This window comes from Cornus florida, unplaced genomic scaffold (assembly GCF_030987335.1).
Source record: "Cornus florida cultivar Cherokee Brave unplaced genomic scaffold, ASM3098733v1 CherokeeBrave_3.0.0_Hap2_Chr11, whole genome shotgun sequence".
NCBI classification, from domain to species: domain Eukaryota; kingdom Viridiplantae; phylum Streptophyta; class Magnoliopsida; order Cornales; family Cornaceae; genus Cornus; species Cornus florida.
The window spans coordinates 121,491,549-121,512,363 of NW_026775581.1; the positions used below are offsets into that span (position 1 = coordinate 121,491,549).

A 20,815-nucleotide genomic window follows, 5' to 3' on the forward strand; every position below is an offset into this window, starting at 1 on the left:
AAATTGTGTACCTTGTAAATGTTATAAATTAGAGATAAGAACTTAATTACTTCCAAGAAATCAAAAAAGAAGAAGGAAAAAGAAAGTATTCATGGTTCACGTCCAGCTGGACAACTGGCACTCTAAAGAGTTCAGAGTTTTTAATTTGTTAAACCACCGAAACTATCTCCAAGGTTACACCTACAAGGAAACTAGACATGGAAAGAGAGAAGATTCAGAATGATTTTTTCAGCCACTAAAAGAGGAGAGCTTTCCAAATAGAACATCCATAATATATATATATATATATATATATATATATATATATATATTTGTTCCAATGTATATAATTTAACAAAAACAAGAGCACTACAAGTCTACAACACCTTCAAAGAATGTAACGCTGTCCAACCAAAAAAAAAAAAGTAAGAAAATCTAGGAAAGTACACAATCCACATCAAAGAAACATGTTTAAAAAAAATAAGGTAAAGTACACTCATACCCCTTGAGATTTAACAAAAGGACACTCGAATGAAACTTACCTGTTTTTTGGACAAAGACACCCCTCAAAGTTTAAAAATGGACAAAAACACCCCTTTATATGAAAAATTGACCAAATTACCCTTTGACCGTTTAGGAGACTTTTTAACTTTACAATTTAATAAATTTGACCAATCTACCCTCATGAATAATTTATGCATAAAAATAAATAAATAAATAAAACTTTATATTTTTCACCTTTTTTTTATTTACTTTATAAATGTCCCAACTTCTTAAAAATGTAGGCGTCTAAAATGATTTTTTGATTCAATACATTTATTTTAAATAAATTATATTTTGTTATTATTTTTTTTCTTTTTCTTTTTTATTTTTAAATTAAGATGTTTAATTCTTTCATCTAAAAAAATTAAACCAATCTCTTTTCTTTAAAAATAAAAAATATGGTACCAATATAACTTTATGCATCTTAAATTATATATCAAATATTATGCATTTCCCAATATAAAATAAAATAGGTACGAGTATAACTTTGTGCACTTTAACTTTATGCATGCCTTTGTTTTTTTTTTTTTTCCCTTTGTTTTATTATTTTTTTCCCTTTGTTTTTTTTTTTTTTTTTCCCTTTTATGTTGGGAAATGCATAATATTTGATATATAATTTAAGATACATAAAGTTATACTAGTACCATATTTTTTATTTTTAAGGAAAAGAGATTGGTTTAATTTTTTTAGATTAAAGAATTAAGCATCTTAATTTAAAAATAAAAAAGAAAAAGAAAAGATGTAATAACAAAATATAATTTATTTAAAATATATGTATTGGATCAAAAAATTATTTTAGACGTCTACATTTTTTAAGAAGTTGGGACATTTATAAAGTAAATAACCAAGAATATATATATATATATAAAAAAGTGAACAATATAAAGTTTTTTTTTATGCATAAATTGTTCATAAGGGTATATTGGTCCAATTTATTAAATTGTAAAGTTAAAAAAGTCTCATAAACGGTCAAAGGGTAATTTGGTCAATTTTTCATATAAAGGGGTGTCTTTGTCCATTTTTGAACCTTCAGGGGATGTCTTTGTCCAAAAAATAGGTAAGTTTCATCTGAGTATCCTTTTGTCAAACCTCAGGGGGTGTGGCTGTACTTTACCCAAAAAAATAAAACAAATAAAAGAAGAAATGTCCCCACCGTTCCTTTTAGACTATTAAATATGTTCAGATCATTTAATGACCTACAAGAATCAAGACTGCAAACCCACCTATCAACAACCATTCAACACTTCGCAAGATATAGCTGCAGAGAACTTAATATCCAATTTTTTAGAAACCAACCAAATAGGAGTCTGGCTACCACAGATTATGTTCATATTTTCCACCAGTTATGAGAACTGCAAACACCAAAACCTACAATGCCGATACTTTCTTCACATAGGAGTTCAGCCATCGAAACAGCGAACAACAAAACTTAGAAAACTGCCAACACCCCTCCAAGAGACCAAACTTGCTTCGATGTCTACTAGGATTGTGAGGAGTCTTTGGGGTGGGAGATTTGTGGAGTGGATTGCTTTGGATGCTATTGGTTCCTCGGGGGGCATCTTGATCATGTGGGATAACAGATGGGTGTCTAAAGTGGATGCTCAAGTTGGGCATTTCTCTGTTTCATGCATTCTTGCTTTGGTCGAGGATGGTGTTCATTGGGTTTTTTTGGGTGTTCATGGTCCTTTGGAGGACGGTGAACACCACTTGCTTTGGGAGGAGTTGGGGGAAATTAGAAATCGATGGTGTTTGCCTTGGTGTATTGGAGGGGACTTTAATGTTGTTCGCTCTCCGTTCGAGAGGTCAACGGGAGGTAGGTGGACATTTGATATGAAGGCTTTCTCGGAGTTTATTGATGAGTTTGGGCTGGTCGATTTGCCTTTGGTTGAAAGACCGTTTACTTGGTCCAGTGGTCGCTCTCCCCTTACCCTTTCTCTGATTGACAGATTCCTTGTGTCGAGGGAGTGGGAGGAGAGTTTCTCTGATGTTGTTCAAGCTACTTTGGCTCGTCTTATCTTTGACCATGTTCCATTGATGTTGGATTGTGGCGGGTTGTATAGTAGACGTTCTTCTTTCAGATTCGAGAATATGTGGCTACAGGCTGAGGTCTTCTAGAGAGGGTCCGTCTTTGGTGGAAGGGGTATGGTTAGGGATGGCAACGGGGGCGGGTTTGGGCGGGTGTACCCTCCCCCGCCCCAGCAACTGTTTAAAAACTCTGCCCCCGTCCCCACCCAAAACCGCCAAAATGGGGGAACTTTCCACCCCACCCCCGTAACCGTTTAACATTTTTACCTCTGCGGGTATCCGCCCAGCCCCGTTTAAGACCATAATTTAATTATTGTTGAAATGGATTTTTTTTTTTTTTTTCCTCATCTTCAATTCTTCACCATTGCAATTTTTCTTTTAATAAAATTCATTTGTTACTTTAATATTGTTATATGGGGTAATTAATATATAGTGAAAAAGATATATATTAATAAAATAAGGGTACTTAAGTAATTTGTTTATCTAAATGGGGCGGGGCGACCTCCCATCGCCCCCGCACCAAACCCACGCTGGTTTTTATTGCATCAAACCATCCCCACCCAAATAAGTAAAACGGTCCCCCAAAACCACCAAAAGCTGGGCGAGGTGGGGCGGGTCAAATTGTGTAATACCCCTAATTTTCAAAAGGATAGTCTCGGTATTTTGTGTTTAATCGCTTTCTGTTAATTAATTGTTTTCTGTTCATTATCTGTTCATTAATTGTTTTTGAATTATGTTTAATTAATTAATTGTTTTCTGTTCATTATCTGTTCATTAATTGTTTTTGAATTATGTTTAATTGACTTTTTACGGATTTGACTTAATTGTGACTTGTTTGGATTATGGTGTTTTAATTTATTTAATTGATTAGTTAATTGTATTTTTGTATTTTAATTCTTTTAAATGCTTAATTGATTTACATTAGGGTTTAGTTAACGTTTACTTTAGGGTTTTGTTTTAGAAGTCAAGTCTTGGTAGCCGACGTAGATTTAATTAGGATTTTCTATGGGCCGGCTAGGTTCACTGTAGGGTTTGGATTGAATTTAGGTTTTATATAAACTTATAAATATACGTATTAAGTTCTGCCTAGGGTTTTTAGGAAACCCTATTCACGACAGTGGAGGCAGAGAAGGAACATAGGAGGATTACGGCCGTTTGCCGGAGAAATTTACGAAGACGACGTTGGGATTTTTAACCGAAATCTCAAAGGCAAGTTCTAATCCTAACTCTCTCCCTTAGGCTCGTGTTCTTTGCATCTCTAATACAATTCCAGGGATATATAAAGGTTTAAAATTAAACTGGGTTTGCATGTCTGAAATAGCTAAACCTAAATGTGTTTATAAGTTGGTTATTGTTTACTTTGACCTCTTTCTTGTGAAACCCATGTTTTACTCTATGTTTTAATTGATTTTAATTAAATAATTAAGGATTTAATCAACGCTGGAACACCTTGGGAAAATATTAAACTTAATCTGGTTCGCATGGGTGATCACTTGAAACAGTATGATCATGAGTGAGTAGTTGTTCCGGTTTAGGTCCTTCTTGCATAAGTTGTAGTCTAATTGATGTTGGTTGATGAATTAAGAGTTTAACTAATTCTGGAACACACTAGACCTAGTATTAGACACCTAGGAGCTTTAAGAATGGAGGGCAGACGAGCAAAATGTCAGAAAATAACCGGCGTCGGAGAAGACGGAGGCTGGGAGGAGTGGAGGCGGCTCCACCCTTCAATGGAGGCGGCTCCATTGAAGTGGAGCCGGCTCCATATGTTATTGGAGGCGGCTCCAATAGGGTGGAGGCGGCTCCACTTATTTTTGGAGCCGGCTCCAATGTGGTTTTTCCATTTTTTTAAAGTTTCAGCGAGAGTTTTGCTTAGGTACTTGGATTTTAACGGTTCCAGTTTAATTCAAAGCCTTAATGGAGGTTTTCATAGGTGTCTAAGAGCAAATTAAATCTCCCAAGAGCCTTGTTAATGCATAATTAATCACCTTGTATTATAGTTTGAACATTATAGAATTCTTGCACAAGTTAGTATACTGTTTAAATGTGAAGCTACAAAATTGTTCAACATGGTTTTAGCAATTTTGTTGAGAATGATTTTATAGATTTAAATCATGTTCCAGTGGTGAAATATAAGCATGTCAGATTACAGAATTATTATATGCTTATAGAGGATAAATTGATTTATACATGTGTTAAATATAATATCAATTCTTGGATAATTATGTATCGGTATAAACTAAGCATGTCCAAATATATATTTTGATTATGATTAGCACGGATTAAAGGATGTCTATACTTATTCTCTATGCAATAAATTATGAGAGAATCATGCAACGGTGGTATAAGACAAGCATTTTAGTTTACAAAGTTCTATTATGCCTTGTATAGAATTAATTAATGTAAACAGTTATTTAAATTTCGCCAGTTATTGTGGAACAATTGATGCCTATATGTAATATATTATTATCAATTGTGGAATTTATGGATTAGTTGGTATTTACATATATACTTGTATTGCCAACTACTGGATGGATGGATTGTGTGCACCGGTATGGGACGGTGACATACTAGGGACGGATTAGTTTAAAAATACTACATCCTACCTACATGGAATAAGGGAATGGATTTCAAAATAAATCCTACTTATGCTCAAGTCAAAGAAGCTGCACAAGCTGAATGACTAACTGGATTCTTGATGGATAGTTAGGATCGGACTTTATATATATTTTTATGGTATCGCGATATGAGCTTGAGTCTCTAAGTCGTCGGTTAGGGAGCGTATATGCAGTAGGATGCGTAGCTGGATATGGGAGGTTGTGGTGTACCCTGTTAGGTCTAGGTACTCATGCCCACCTATGGGTGCGTTTTCGCATGTTACCTTCTATTCAGGTTGAGACCTTCTCCATAGTCCAGTGAGAGTCCTGTAGTGTGATTATACATATGTATGGACTATTAGCTATTGTTGAATTGGTTAGAATGTACATGCGTATCGAGTCTCTGCTTGAATTGTAGTAGGATAGAACTTGTTCGTGGGCCTGACCCACTCCTATTTTTCAGGTGTACGTCAGTTCCAGGCTTGAGCTTGTTCGTGCTGTGCAGAGACGATCTTCCATTCTACCGACGATGTAGGATTTCTTTCCAGATCTTGGATTTGGGTTTTATCTTTCTTTTTACTTTCATTTAATGTGAGATTTTTATTAGGGGTCCACTAGAGATGGATTCCCGAGCTGTTCAAATTATGGATATTTGGTTTATCAACTTTAAGTATTTAATTATTTAAGGAGTATCTTTTAGTTTCTTTTCAGCTTTAAACTTTCATTTCGTAATTCATTTTGTATTCCATGTTCGCTATAACATATTAATTGTTTGATATTCCCTCGGGTTTGGGCCTGGGCCTGATCAACCCGTGTCTCGGATCCGAGGGGTATCACAAATTGCCATCTCTAGGTATGGTGTAGTTGGCACCCCTAGTCATGTGAATCTTAAAACTTGGAATAAAGAGGTCTTTGGGAATCTGGAATGGAAAAAAAATTGGGCTCTTGTTGAGATTGCTGCTATAGACCAGATGGAGGGTCAAGGGGATTTGGTGGAAGCTTTGAAGGTTAGGAGGGCGAAATGCAAGGCGGAGTTTACTGAGATTGCAATCATGGAGGAGATCTCGTGGAGGCAAAAATCTCGAGCCTTGTGGCTTAAGGAGGGGGATAGAAACACAAAATTTTTCCACAGATTGGCCAATGCTCGTAGAAGAGGCAATCATATAGGGAGGATTCGGGTTGAAGGGGTTATTTATTGCAAGGATGAAGAGATCTGCAAAAGATTTGTAAAGTTTTTTGAGAAGTTGTTCACAGAGACTGTTAAGTGGAGACCTTTGCTTGAAGGGTTGCAATTTGACTCTATTTCTGAGGAGGAGTGCTTGGGCTTAGAGTTGCCTTTTTCTGAGGAGGAAGTTTTGATTGCTTTGAAGAGTTGCAATGGGGATAAAGCCCCAGGTCCAGATGATTTTACCATGAGATTTCTTCTGGAGTGCTGGGGGTGGTTAAATGGGAGGTGATGGGCACTTTTCATGCTTTCCATTCTCGTGGATCTTTTGAGAAAAGCTTGAATGCCACGTTCATTGCTCTCATTCCGAAAAAGGGGGGGGAGCGTTGAATGTTAAGGATTTTTGCCCTATTAGTTTGGTGGGTTGTATCTTCAAGTTGATTGCCAAGGTGCTTGCTTCAAGATTGAGGAAAGTTTTGGATGGCATCATTTCGGACTCTTAAAACGCTTTTGTCAGAGGCCGTCAAATTTTGGATTCAGTCCTTATTGCAAGTGAATGTGTGGACTACAGATTGCGTAGTGGGGTCCCGGGTGTTCTTTGTAAGTTGGACATTGAGAAGGCGTATGACCATGTGAGTTGGAACTTCCTTTTTTACCTGATGGAGAGGATGGGATTCAGTGATAAGTGGAGGAGATGGATGTACTTTTGTATTTCCAGTGCTCGCTTTTCAATCCTTGTTAATGGTGCTCCTACCGATTTTTTCTCTAGCTCAAGGGGCTTGAGACAAGGGGATCCTCTCTCCCTCTTCTTGTTCTTGTTTGTGATGGAGGCCCTTAGTAGATTGATGAGAATGGCTACCGAGTTGGGTCTTTTGAGGGGCTTTCGAGTGGACAGGGATACTGTTTCTCAGTTGGAGATCTCTCATTTGATGTTTGCTGATGACACTTTAGTTCTTTGTGATGCGAATGTGTCCCAGATTAGATATCCGAGATGTGTTTTGATTTAGTTCCAAGTTGTCTCCAGCCTTGAGGTGAATGTGGGCAAGAGTGTTTTGGTGCCGGTTGGAGAGGTCCCTGAGATTGAGGCTTTTACTGATATTCTTGGTTGTCGGACTGGTTTATTTCCCATTTCTTACTTAGGTTTGCCTCTGGGTGCTCCTTCGAGGTGTGTGGGGTTTTGGGACCCAGTGGTGGATAGATTTGAGAAAAGGTTGGCAGGTTGAAAGAAGCAGTATCTTTCCAAGGGCGTCAAGTTCACTCTGATTAAGAGCACCCCCTCTTGCCTTCCCACTTATTTTCTCTCTCTTTTTTTTTAAATTCCCTCTTCAGTTGCGGAGAGGATTAAGAGGTTACAGCGTAATTTTCTATGGGGGTGGAGGTGAAGAGTTTAAATTTCATTTGGTGCGATGGGAATAGGTTTGCAGGCCAATTCGGAATGATGGGTTGGGTCTCCGTAGATTGGTGCCTTTTAATAGGGCCCTCCTTGGGAAATAGTTGTGAAGGTTTGGTGTAGAGAGACATTGGCTTTGGAGGAGGGTTATGGCTTGTCGTTTTGGGGAGATGAAAGGAGGGTGGAGTTCTCTGGAAGTGAGGGATCCTCGGGGGTAGGGGTCTGGAAATTTATTCAGAAGAGTTGGGATGAATTTTCCAAACACATTCGGTTTCGACTTAAAGATGGGAGGAGGATTTATTTTTGGGAGGATTTGTGGTGTGGAGATGTTCCTCCCGCTCTCGCTTTTCCTCAGCTTGTGATACCCCTCGATTCTAGAGTCACGGGTGATCAAGTCCGAGCACAGATCCGAGGGATATCAGACAATTAATATGTAAACAAGCAAGAATAAAACTGAATTAAGAATAAGATAATAAGAATAAAACTAAAAATGAAAATCCTCGAACCTTAAATAATAAATTAATATAGTTTAAATCTGTATAACTCGGGAATCCACCTAGTGGACCCCTAATTCCAAAACTTTAAATAAATTTACAGAATTAAAATCCAAAACTAAAATAGAAAGGAAATCTTATGTAACCGGAAGAGTGAGTGTCTGTATCTGCATCAACACGATCAAACTCTAAGCCTGATACTGGCGAATACCTGAAAAATAGAAGTGGGTCAGGCCCAAAGCGGACAATATCATACCATGTGGTGGAGTGGGTGACACTGTCAGGCTACCACATTGGCGAGCTATGGGTGCACAAGTCCCACATCGCCTAGGTAGATGAAAGGTGAAGTGCTTATATGTAGGTGCATCATCTCCAATTGGTATGAGGCCTTTTGGGGTGAAGTTCAAGAATAAAACCATGCGGGCTCAGGCCCAAAGCGGACAATATCATACCATGTGGTGGAGTGAGTCGTTACAAATGGTATCAGAGCCTGACCCAGCCGGAAGTGTGCCGACGGGGACGTCGGGCCTCCAAGGGGGTGGATTGTGATGACCCTGTGGGCGGGTGTGCCGTGGGCGGGTGCAAGAGACACTGTGAGGCTACCACACTGGCGAGCTACAGGTGCACAAGTCCCACATTGCCTAGGTAGATGAAAGGTAGAGTGCTTATATGTAAGTGCATCATCTCCAATTAGTATGAGGCCTTTTGGGGTGAAGCCCAAGAACAAAACCGTGCGGGCTCAGGCCCAAAGCGGACAATATCATACTATGTGGTGGAGTGAGTCGTTACAAATGGTATCAGAACCTGACCCAGCCGGAAGTGTGCCGACGGGGACGTCGGGCCTCCAAGGGGGGTGGATTGTGAAGACCTTGTGGGAGGGTGTGCCGTGGGCTGGTGCAAGAGACACTGTCAGGCTACCACATTGGCGAGCTACGGGTGCACAAGTCCTACATTGCCTGGGTAGATGAAAGGTGAAGTGCTTATATGTAAGTGCATCATCTCCAATTGGTATGAGGCCTTTGGGGGTGAAGCCCAAGAACAAAACTGTGCGGGCTCAGGCCCAAAGCGGATAATATCATACTATGTGGTGGAGTGAGTCGTTACAAAATATTGTGATGACCCTGTGGGCGGGTGCGAGAGACACTGTCAGGCTACCACACTGGCAAGCTACGGGTGCACAGTCCCACATCACCTAGGTAGAGGAAAGGTGAAGTGCTTATATGTAAATGTGTCATCTCCAATTGGTATGAGGCCTTTTGGGGTGAAGCCCAAGAGCAAAATCGTGCGGGCTCAGGCCCAAAGCGGACAATATCATACCATGTGATTATTGTGATGACCTTGTGGGCGGGTAGAGGAAAGGTGAAGTGCTTATATGTAAGTGCATCATCTCCAGTTGGTATAAGGCCTTTTGGGGTGAAGCCCAAGAGCAAAACCATGCGGGCTCAGGCTCAAAGCGGACAATATCATACCATGTGGTGGAGTAGGTTGTTACAAATGGTATCAGAGCCTGACCCAGCTGGAAGTGTGTCGACGGGGACGTCGGGCCTCCAAGAGGGGTGGATTGTGATGACCTTGTGGGCGGGTGTGCCGTAGGCGGGTGCAAGAGACACTATCAGGCTACCACACTGGCGAGCTACATGTGCACAAGTCCCACATCGCCTGGGTAGAGGAAAGGTGAAGTGCTTATATGTAAGTGTATCATCTCCAATTGGTATGAGGCCTCTTGGGGTGAAGCCCAAGAGCAAAACCGTGTGGGCTCAGGCTCAAAACGGACAATATCATACCATGTGGTGGAGTGGGTCGTTACATAGCTTTACAGGATTGCTTCGGATAGGCAGGCCATGGTAGTCAATTGTTATCATCTTGATAATGGGAGACTGGTTTGGGATGTTCGATTCAGGCGTTTCTTTCAGGATTGGGAGATCGAGGAGGCCATTCATTTCTTAGAGCTGTTGTATCACCAGAGGCTTGTGGAGGAGGATTCGGATTGTTGGTCTTGGGTTGCAAACTTCAAGGGGCGTTTTGAGGTGAGGTCTTTATTCAGGTGTCTCTTATTTAATCCTGGTGTTCGTTTTCCTCGGAAGTCTGTTTAGCGTTCTAAGGCTCCTCTCAAGGTGGCTTTCTTTGTTTGGACTTCGGTTCTGGGTAGGATCTTAACCCAAGATAATTTGAGAAGGAGAAGCCAGGTGGTGGTCAATCATTGTTTTATGTGTCTTCGTGATGAGGAATCAGTGGATTACCTTCTCATTCATTGCTCTTTGGCTATAGAGTGTTGGGATTTGATGCTTGGCTTATTTGGGTCTTCTTGGGTTATGCTAGGATCCGCTAGAGGGTTGATTGATGCATGGAGACGTTGCCCTGTGGGTGCTCACAGTCAAGATGCATGGAGGGCTACGCCGCTTTGTGTGTGGTGGTGTATTTGGCTTGAAAGGAATAGGAGATATTTTGAAGGAAAGGCAACGTCGATTTCGGTGCTTAAATTCTCGATTCTTTCCACTCTTTTTTGTTAGGTTTCAGGGAGAGATCATAGATCGTTAGAGGAGATTGATGACTTTTTGGCCTCCTTGAAGGCTTGAGGCCTTTGTGGTCTTTTGTATTTTTCTTGGGATCCGCTCCCCTTTTGAGCATTTTTTAATAAAATTTTATTTATCAAAAAAAAAATAACAATACTTTAAACCAAACACTTCTACCGTCCTCAAGCCCATCAATGTTCATCAGAAATTAAGAATTGCTGCCAAATACACAACATTGTTGCATGAAATTCTTAGAATCAACATAAATGAAAACTATAATGATGCGCAAATAGGAAAAGAAGACACTTCTTCACTTGAAAGCCAAGAATATTTAATGAATTAGACAATGATAGGAGAAAAATCATGTTCCATTAACTTCAGTGGCAGGTTAATTCAGGGGACAATAACTAAACATTCAGGAGTACTACTGGTAACAATGAAGGTTTTTCGTTAATTTAATCAGCAACCACCTAAAAAGACCTAGGAACACCCACACACGGATGACAGATGACATATACACAATGTGTACATAACTCAGTCAAAGAGTAAATCAAGCTTTTGCCTATAAGATGGTACTACGTTCACTCTGCAAAAGACTACAATGATCAATTTTAGATGAGTAACATATCTCCTCTTTGTTCCTCCTGGAGTGTACTTCAGTTATTAATTCACAGATTACCATAACAATATAACATTCACATTAGAAGAAATCAGAATAAGCAATCCTTTAATACGGATGAGGAAGAAGTTAAATTGCTGCTATAACAAACAGAGTATTATGAACAAAACCAAGGATACTAAAATTCCAAATATTAGTTAATGAATTGACAATACCGCTTTCTAGTTTCTAAAGTTACATTTTTCAGAATATTCAGTAAAATGTATCTTTAACTTTTTTTAGCAAATCTCCGATGGATGGTACACTGAAAAAAAGAAGAAAATATATACATGCGTGTCTGTCATTCACAACACCAGATCCAAGGACCCGTTTAGCTTCTAACTAGTTACATACAAACCTATTTTTTTGCAGACATGTAGAGATGGATTATCTAATTTCTATAACAACAAATCAAGCAGCCATCCAAAGTTGTCTTGGAACCCTTACAAAAAAGTAAACAAGCAAAAGGTGCTCTAGCAGCATTAGCTATATATCCTTTGCATCATGCTTATATACTTAAAAAGCAAAAGATTGATAGTTGCCTGGCTATCTAATCAGCCAGAAATTCTTTAGCTCTTCCAAAAGCCCGTGTGCTTGAAATCCAATACAAACAAGCAAAATAACTAAAGTGTCTGTAAACACAAAAAAGAGAGTTAAAAAAAAAAAGAGTTCGAGCCAAAAAATCATATGAGGATAGAACAAAAGAAAAAAAATAGATAATTAGATTCTCTCTTCTGTTTTCAACTGATCCCAGGATGTAGTCCACTGACATTATGAAGCCCAGCCATACAAAAAAGGCTCTTCAACTTCAGGCTCAGCAAGTTCATCTTCAGGTAATGGGACTGAAAACAAGGGAAAAAGTAAAGAGCAATCAACTATTCAAATTGTGGGGGAAAAAAAATACTCTGAAGAAAAATAAAAACCCAGAATAAAAAGAAAATGTAGCGGATAAAGAATTTGAAACCGTGATCTCAAGGTGATGACCTTTCAAGCTACCAAACTGCTCTACTCCGCACGGAAGGGAAGAACAGAGAACTAATACACAAACAAGGATTGAATATGCTCACTCGACTATTCCGATAATAACCAAAGAGAAACAACAAATCATGGAAATTTAAAATTTTCAAAATCAATCATTGGAATCTAATAATGATATATATAAAAATGGGATTGCTTATAAATGAATTCTTATTGATTACACAAGGAACAAGTACAAAGTACAAAGCACTAAGCACAAAATACACAGAATTATCTCATGAAAGAACTGCAAGTGAAGAATTGACAAACAAACAAACAAAAAGGAAGGAAAGAAAGAAAGAAAGAAAGAAAGCACCGAGCAGAGTAGAACCTTTGCACGAAACCCTTCAAAGCACAACCATTCATGAGCTCTGTACCACAGCGAAGCCATTGCATGGAACCCTACAGAGTAAAAAATTCATAAATTTTGTACCTTAGAAAAGTTATAAATTATAGATAAGAACTTAATTACTTCTAAGAAATCAAAAGAGGAGGAGGAAAAAGAAACTATTCACGGTTCACGTCCAGCTGGACAACGGGCACTCTAAAGAGCCCAGACTTCGTAATTCATTAAACCACCGAAACTATCTCCAAGGTCACGGCTACAAGGAAAGTAGAGAAGGAAAGAGAGAAGATTCATAATGATTTCTTCAGCCCCTCATCAGGACAGTCTTAAATCATCAATGATGTGTAAGGGGAGATGATCCCACTGTTCCTTTTACACTATTAAGCATGTTCAGATCATTTAATGGCAACAGCAAGCAAAACTTACAAGAAACAAGACTGCAAACGCACCTATCAAGGACCATTCAACATTTTGCAAGATATGGCTGCAGAGATCGCAAAACATCCAATTTGTTAGAAGCCAACCAAAATATCAGTCCAGCTATCAGAGATTATGTACATATTTTCCACGAGTGATGAAAACTGCAAACAACAAAACCTAGAATGCCAATAACTTCTCCACATAGGAGTCCAGCTATCAAAACAACAAACATCAAAACTTCAAAAACTGCCAATACTCCTAGAAATAGAGCGGGCAAAATGATACAGCGATGACTATACTCAAAAACCAAACGGTAATTCTATCCTCAAGCACATCAATGTTGATCAGAAATTAAGAATCGCTGCCAGATACACAAACATTGTTGCATAAAATTCTTACAGTCAACATAAATAAATAAATATTGTAATGACAAGCAAATAGGAAAAGAAGACACTTCTTCACTTGAAAGGCAAGAATATTTAATGAATTAGTCATCCTGATAGGAGAAAATCCATGTCCGGCTAATTTAAGTGGCAGGTTAGTTTAGCAGACAACAATTCAGTGTGAGAAAAAGTTCAGTGATATATGACAACTCTAACATTCAGGAGTATTACAGGAAACAATGAAAGTTTTTGATTAATTTAATCAGCAACAACCTAAAAAGCCTTAGGAACCACCCATAGATGCCATACGCAATGTGTACATAACTTCATCAAAGTTTCAAACAGTTAATCAAGCTTTTAACTCTAAGATAGTACTATGTTCATTATGCAAAAGACTACAACGATCAATATTTAAATCACAGATTACCATAACAATATAGATTTCAGATTAGAAGAGAAATGAATAAGCAATCTTTTAATACGAAATGAGAAAGAGGACAAAATGCTGCTATAACAAACAGGTTATTATGAAAAAAGCAAGGAGATTAAAATTCCCAAAATTAGTTGATAAATTAGCAATGGTCACTTTCAAATTTCTAAGATTATATTTTCCAAAAAAATCAGTAACAGATTATTTTGAACAGACCAAGGATTTTAAAATTCCAAATATTAGTTTATGAATTAACAATGATTGCTTTCTAGATTCTAATATTATATTTTTCAAAAAATTCAGTAAAATATATCTTAATTTTTTTCAGCAAATCTAAGATAGATATAGTATGCAGAAACCAGGGGGTGGGGAAAACATATATTTGTGTATTAAAAACAGCAGATCCAAGGACCCCCTTTGCTTCTAGCCAAATATAGATAAACCAAATGAGACTTTTAAGCAGGCACGTAGAGATGAATTCTCAACACATCAAGCAGCCATCCAAAGTTGTCTTGGAACCCTTACAAGATAAGCTTATAAGAAAAAGGCGCTCTAACAGCATTAGCTATATATCCTTCGCAACATGAAAAAAGCCAAAGATTGATAATTGCCTGCTACGTAATCAATTAGAGGTCCTGTAGCACTTCCAAAAGCCCGTCTGCTTGAAATCCACTACAAACAAGCAAAATAACTAAGTGCCTGTAAAGACCAAAAAGAGAGTTCAAGCAAAAGATTCACAAGAGGATAGAACAAACAACAAAAACAGATAATTAGATTCTCTCTTCCGTTTTCAAATAATCACAGGTTACAGTCCAATAACAGTATGAAGTCCAACCGCACAAAAGGCTCTCTAACTTTCAGCAAGTCGATCTTAAAGTAACACAAACATGGAAAAAAGTAAAGAGCAACCAACAACTACATAGGGTGAATACAAAAAAAATAAAAAAAATTCCTCCGTAATTGCAGAAAAACAAAATCAAAAATTTTTAAAAAAAATGTAACGGAAACGGGATTTGAACCCGTGATCTCAAGTTGACGACCTTGCAAACTCCCAAACTGCTCTATCCCGCACTGAAGAGAGGAACTGAGAACTAAATGAGATCCGACAACTAGATATACCAAAATCCTCAAGTAAGGGTACCAACACCAACACTAACAGATAAGATATAAGATAATATATACAGTATAATTAGTAGCCTAATCGTCAAAAAATTTCTTATCAAACCCAAATCACAAAACACCAACATTAACACTCGTAGATAAAAGATATATTTTAGTGCCTCTCAAGGAAAAGGACTGACGTAGTACCATGAAAGCCAGTGGGACAGGCTATCTGCAACACAGAATGACATACAAGAAAGGTGAAAAATACAAGAAATAAGCAACCAAGCCCCAAATCAAAGTAAATTCCGAAATACTACCGAACCTTCAATATTTTAAAAGATAAATACCACAAATTAAAATCACTAATTGCAGAAATACAATGATCTAACATGAAGGTTGACAAGAAGACCTATTCCATCAAACCCTACAATAGCAATGAGGCCCCTGCAAAAATAGAAGCCATGCAGACATCAAGATACAGAAACGACATTTAACATAACTGAATGAATAACTACAGTCAACTCCGTATGGACACACTGTGCTCCGCGTTTGCCAGAACTCTCTGCACAGACGGCTGACAAACATGTGCTCCACGTTTGCCATATTTGTCCTTAAGTTATAGGGACCTCAAGCATGCTAAGTGAAGATCCTAGAGCATTCCTATGATGAGACAATGGGATCTTGATTAGAGTAGTGTCACATTTTAAGCCAACCCAATTTCAGCAATTATGTTGGCAAGCAAAAGAAAAAATGCAATCCAACGAACTCAACCTGTGCCCCTTCAATATGTCCATTTTCTTGTAATAAACCAATTGCCAAAAAATAGAATCAAAATCAACTCTACTATGAAGAGATTAAATGCGAACAAGCACTGCAAAAGGCAAACACAAGCAGCAGCCTCATGAAAAGAAGGCAGAAACAAGATAGAATGTTATCCTCTGTGCTGCCCAAAGTCTATATAGACAAAAAAGTAAAATACGACAAACATAAAATAACAAAAAACAGATAATCAAATCCCACCCACAAAAAAGAACACTTTAAAGGGTCTTTGCCATAAGGCAGTACTAAAAAATAGAATATACAGTTCATATAAGGTGCACCGAGTGCTCTAGAAATTTTGTTCAGCATTATATATTGTGACATGGGTACAAACTGCAAGTCACCTATCAAGCCCCAAAAGAAACAAAAATATTAAGATATACAGTCAAGTCAGTTAAAACCTTAAACATGTGAAGCACCGACACGTCTCACAGGTGTGCCGTACCCGCATCGGACACGTGTCCAATACGCTATAGCAGTGTCTGATTATTTTATTTTAATTTTTAGGATGGACACGCCGACGGATCGGGGCATGACACACCGGAGGACACGCTGTTCAGTTTTTTTAATATGCGCGCGTGTGCATTTATTCAAAGTGAAATAACAGATCTAAATATTTTTACTTATCAAAAAAAAAAAAGAAATAACAGATCTAAATATGTGGAATTGCGAAGAAATGGAGGGATGAGAGGGTAACCCCTGGAAGAGAGAGATAGAGAGAGAGAAACGACGCCATGAATGAACATCAAGTGAGGTTAAGAGATGGAGATGGAAGAAATGCTCGGCTGAGGAGAACCTACGAGTCATGTGCATGAATAAGAGAGAGAAGAGGATACAATTGCATCATTATCTTGTTTTTTTCTCAAGGCTTGTTTGGTTACAAATATAACCATAACCATTCTACTCGTGTTGAATATAAAGATATATATTTCTTTTGTTTGTATTCTTCTTTTAATGAAATTTGGGCTGTGGGCCTTTTTATTTCTAAACAGAAGTATGGATTATTTGGTGGGTTTAATTTAAACAGGTTTTAATTAAAAATTTATATATAATAAAGAATATATTATTATTTTATTAATGTATCCCTCCGTGTCCGTGTCCTGTTTTTTTGGATTTTGCCGTATCGGCGTGTCCGTGCAGTATCGTACCCGTGTCAGTGTCAGTGTCCGTGCTTCTTAGGCCTAAACGAAAATGGTATCAACCAAGACATTCCAACCTAAAAAATAGTATCATTTAGCTTCAAGAAAAAGAATGTCACAATAAACATAAGATCACACAAACCTAGGAAATCACTTAACCGGAAAGGCCCCTGCAAACAACTCTGAGAAACATGGCTTTTCTGATTCGTTGGTCAACTAAAATAATTTATACCAAATGATTCATAAAATACAAGGCGAAAATAGTGATGGTCTGCTCCTCGCAACTAGAATGAAAATCAGAAAGATGAACTCTCCAAGAGCAATGATAATGCCTCTTCATAACTCTCACTTCTATTATTCAATGACTACTGCATTCAATTCATAATGTCGACAATTGAGTCAACAAAAAAAAATGTCTATAAATTGCCACATTCTTGCAAGAAAGACAAGTGTGTTAAATATATTTTAACAAATATATATACACATAAGAACTCATCAAATGAAATGGCCTAATCACCTTACAAGGTGGAACACCACAATGAAATCAAATATCCAAGACTTCAGCCCAATCCAAACAGGATAAAAAAACATAATAGACAAACACAATTGTAAAGCAATTTCAACCTCGAAAACCCAACATCTATCTGCTTCATGGAGAACTATATCACCAACACAATAAAAAATATAAATAAAAAATACACATAACAGTATATCATGATTCAAATATACATATAAAATAGGAATAACAACACGCAAGAGTAAACTAAAAAAAAATGAGACAGAACTTCTTCAGTGTCGCGTAAATCACTATGAGCAAACAATATTTAACTGTACGAATAACAAAAAATATTCAGAGTGGTATGGACGCCAGAAGTAGTTGACCTGCTACTAAAAAACTTGGTGCTGAGTGACATCAAATAGATTAAATCAAACTAGAAGAAAAAATAAATAAAAGAATGAGCAAACATACTTTGTTCGTTCAGCACATTATTTTCTACCACATACTACATTAAATTCAAGGCAATGAATCCTAAAAAAATCAATCATAAACTATAAGAACTCATTTAAAATCAAATCATTTTATGAACAACGGATGATCATTACATTCACAAATTTAAAGATTAAATCATTTTAAATAGAATGAACAAAAAGAATTGCATATCAATTCGTTACTAATAACTTAATCATTAATTCAACAAAAATACAAAAGCAGCCATGAATGGCATTTTGAAAATTCTCAAAAAAACCTTAGCCGTGATCGAATGGTTAGAAAACACTTCCTCAACAGATTGAGAGTTCAAAATCTTAGACGTGTACTTAGCCTCTTGTTTAGGCAAATGTGACAGGGTGCCCTAACAGAGAAGGAGAAGAGCTACAGGGATGAGAGATAAAAAAAAATAAAAAAGGACACTTCTTCACTTGAAAGGCAAGGATATTAAAGAAAAGGAAAGAGAGAAAAGTTAATTCTGTCCTGAAGCTCAACAATGTTCATCAGAAATATTTGTGGAAAAAAAAAAAAAGGTTAATCAGAAATTAAGAATCGCTACCAAATACACAATATTGTTGCATTTTACAATCAACATAAATAAATAAATGAAAAATGAAAACTGTAATGATAAGAAAATAGGAAAAGAAGACACTTCTTCACTTGAAAGGCAAGAATATTAAATGAATTAGTCATCATGATAGTAGAAAAGTCATGTTCCGTTAATTCAGTCCAAGGTTAAATTAGGGAACAATAACTCAATCTCAGAAAAAGTGAAGTATGATATATAACAAATTCAACATTCAGGAGTACTGCAGGTAACAACGGTGGTATTTGGTAAATTTAATCAGCAACCACCTAAAAAGACCTAGAAACCACCCACACACAGATTACATACACGCAACGTGTCCATAACTATGTCAAAAAGTTAATCAAGCTTTTGACTCTACGATGGTACTACGTTCACTATGCAAAAGACTACAGTGATCAATTTAATGAGTAACATATTTCCTCTTCGTTCCACCTGAAGCGTACTTAAGTTTTTAATTCACAGATTACCATAACAATATTGCATTCACATTAGAAGAAATATGAATAAGCAATCTTTTAATACAGATGAGGAAGAGGATAAATTGCTGCCATAACAAACAGATTATCAAGAGCATACCATGGATATTAAAATTCCAAATATTAGTTTATGTATTAAACAATGGTCACTTTCTAGTTTCTAAGATTAAATTTTTCAGAAAATTCAGTAATATGTCTAATTTTATCGGCAAATCTATTATAGATAATATGCTGGGAAAATATGTATGTGTGTGTGTATCATTCACAACAGCAAATCCAAGGGGACCCATTTGGCTTCTAACTAGATATAGCCAAAACCTAATGAGACTTTTAAGCAGACCTGTAGAGATGGATTCTCTAATTTCTGTAACATCACATCAAGCTGTGGTCCAAAATTGTCTTGAAATCCTTACAAGACAAACTATGGAAAAAGTAAGAGCAACCAACAACTACTCAAAGAGCGAACACACCCAAAAAAAAACCTCCTATGCACTGGCGGAAAAACAAAAACAGAGAATGAAATGAAAATGTGGCGGAGACAGGATTTGAACCCGTGATCTCAAGGCATCACCTTGCAAGCTACCAAACAGCTCTACTCCGCACTGAAGAGAAGAACTGAAAACTAATAGAGAAACAAGGATAGAATATGCCCCCCTACTATTCCGATAATAAGCAATGAGAAAACAGCAAATTTATTGAATTTAAATATTTTCAAAATCAATCATTGGAATCTAATAACCCTAGTTTTCCCCCTGAAACCCTAGTGGCCTCCAATACAGTAACAATACACCCTGAAATCTTTTATATATAAAAATTTGATTGCTTATAAATGAATTCTTATTGATTACACAAGGTGCTGAATAATGTAACTTTAAATTCAACTTTTAAAGAATATAAATAAAAACCTTTACAATCAGGTGAATTTATTGAGAATATATCGATAAATTATTAAAAATATATATATAGACTAAGAAGCACGGACACGGATACGACACGACACGACACGGACACGGCGACACGGCAAATCCAAAAAAATTAGGACACGGACACGGCGAATAGTATATATATATATATATATATATATATATATATATATATGCATTAATAATTTTAAAAAAAAAACACTGATATGTTTAGGTTGGAATATATATATATATCACTGATATGTTAGTATATATATATATCAGCATCTTTAGGACACGGACACGGCGAATTGTGGCATCTTTAGGTTAGTATATATATATATATCAGCATCTTTAGGATAGTACAAAACAAAAACTAGAACATATCAGCATTAAAAATTAAAAATTAAAAATAACATATCACCATTAAAAATTTTAAAAAAAAAAAAAAAAATTCCAGAAAAGTGTGTCCAAACCGTGTCCGAGCTGTTGGAGCCGTGTCCGAGCCGTGTCCAAAAATTAAAAAAAATAAAAAAAATTCCAGACACGTTTTTTGGCGTGTCCGACACGTGTCGGGGCGTGTCCGACGCGTGTCCGTGTCCGACACGTGTCGGACAGGGATTCTTCGCCCATTTTGGAGTGTCCGTGCTTCCTAGTATATAGATTAAGGAAGATTAGAAACTAAGAGAATTTAGATGAAGGATCCATGAATTTTCATAACAAAAGGGTGGAAAAGAGAAATATAGATGAAGGAAGTTTAAGAACTAAACACAGCAGTAAAAAATGAAAGATTGTGAAATAATACCACAGATACAGTTTCACATCTTTCAAAACGTAG

The 20,815-nt window shown here is 37.0% G+C and overlaps 1 protein-coding gene and 1 long non-coding RNA gene across 4 annotated transcripts; one reads left to right on the plus strand and one right to left on the minus strand.

Moving 5' to 3' along the window:
- Positions 1-6,115: 6,115 nt before the first annotated feature.
- Positions 6,116-7,532, plus strand: LOC132282014 (uncharacterized). The gene is made up of 3 exons (XM_059783658.1): positions 6,116-6,597; positions 6,827-7,240; positions 7,334-7,532. The coding sequence occupies exons 1-3, from the start codon at positions 6,116-6,118 to the stop codon at positions 7,530-7,532; spliced, it is 1,095 nt and encodes a 364-aa protein (XP_059639641.1).
- A 4,367-nt stretch (positions 7,533-11,899) lies between these two features.
- On the minus strand, positions 11,900-16,896 carry LOC132286480 (uncharacterized). Of its 3 annotated transcripts, XR_009472791.1 has the most exons (3): positions 15,836-16,896; positions 13,177-15,724; positions 11,900-12,783 (listed from the first exon to the last, which is right to left on the minus strand). It is a non-coding gene; the product is annotated as an uncharacterized LOC132286480 (long non-coding RNA). The 3 variants fall into 3 exon arrangements; XR_009472790.1 differs by having other exon boundaries at positions 13,177-16,896; XR_009472792.1 differs by having other exon boundaries at positions 13,154-16,896.
- Positions 16,897-20,815: the final 3,919 nt, after the last annotated feature.

Bases quoted from the DNA above. Each gene is read 5' to 3' on its own strand.
- LOC132282014 (XM_059783658.1), top strand. From the start codon at position 6,116: ATGGAGGGTCAAGGGGATTTGGTGGAAGCTTTGAAGGTTAGGAGGGCG. The intron at 6,598-6,826 runs GTGATGGGCACT...CGCTTTTGTCAG, and splicing joins TGGGGGTGGTTAAATGGGAG to AGGCCGTCAAATTTTGGATT. The intron at 7,241-7,333 runs GTTTGCTGATGA...AGTTGTCTCCAG, and splicing joins TTGGAGATCTCTCATTTGAT to CCTTGAGGTGAATGTGGGCA.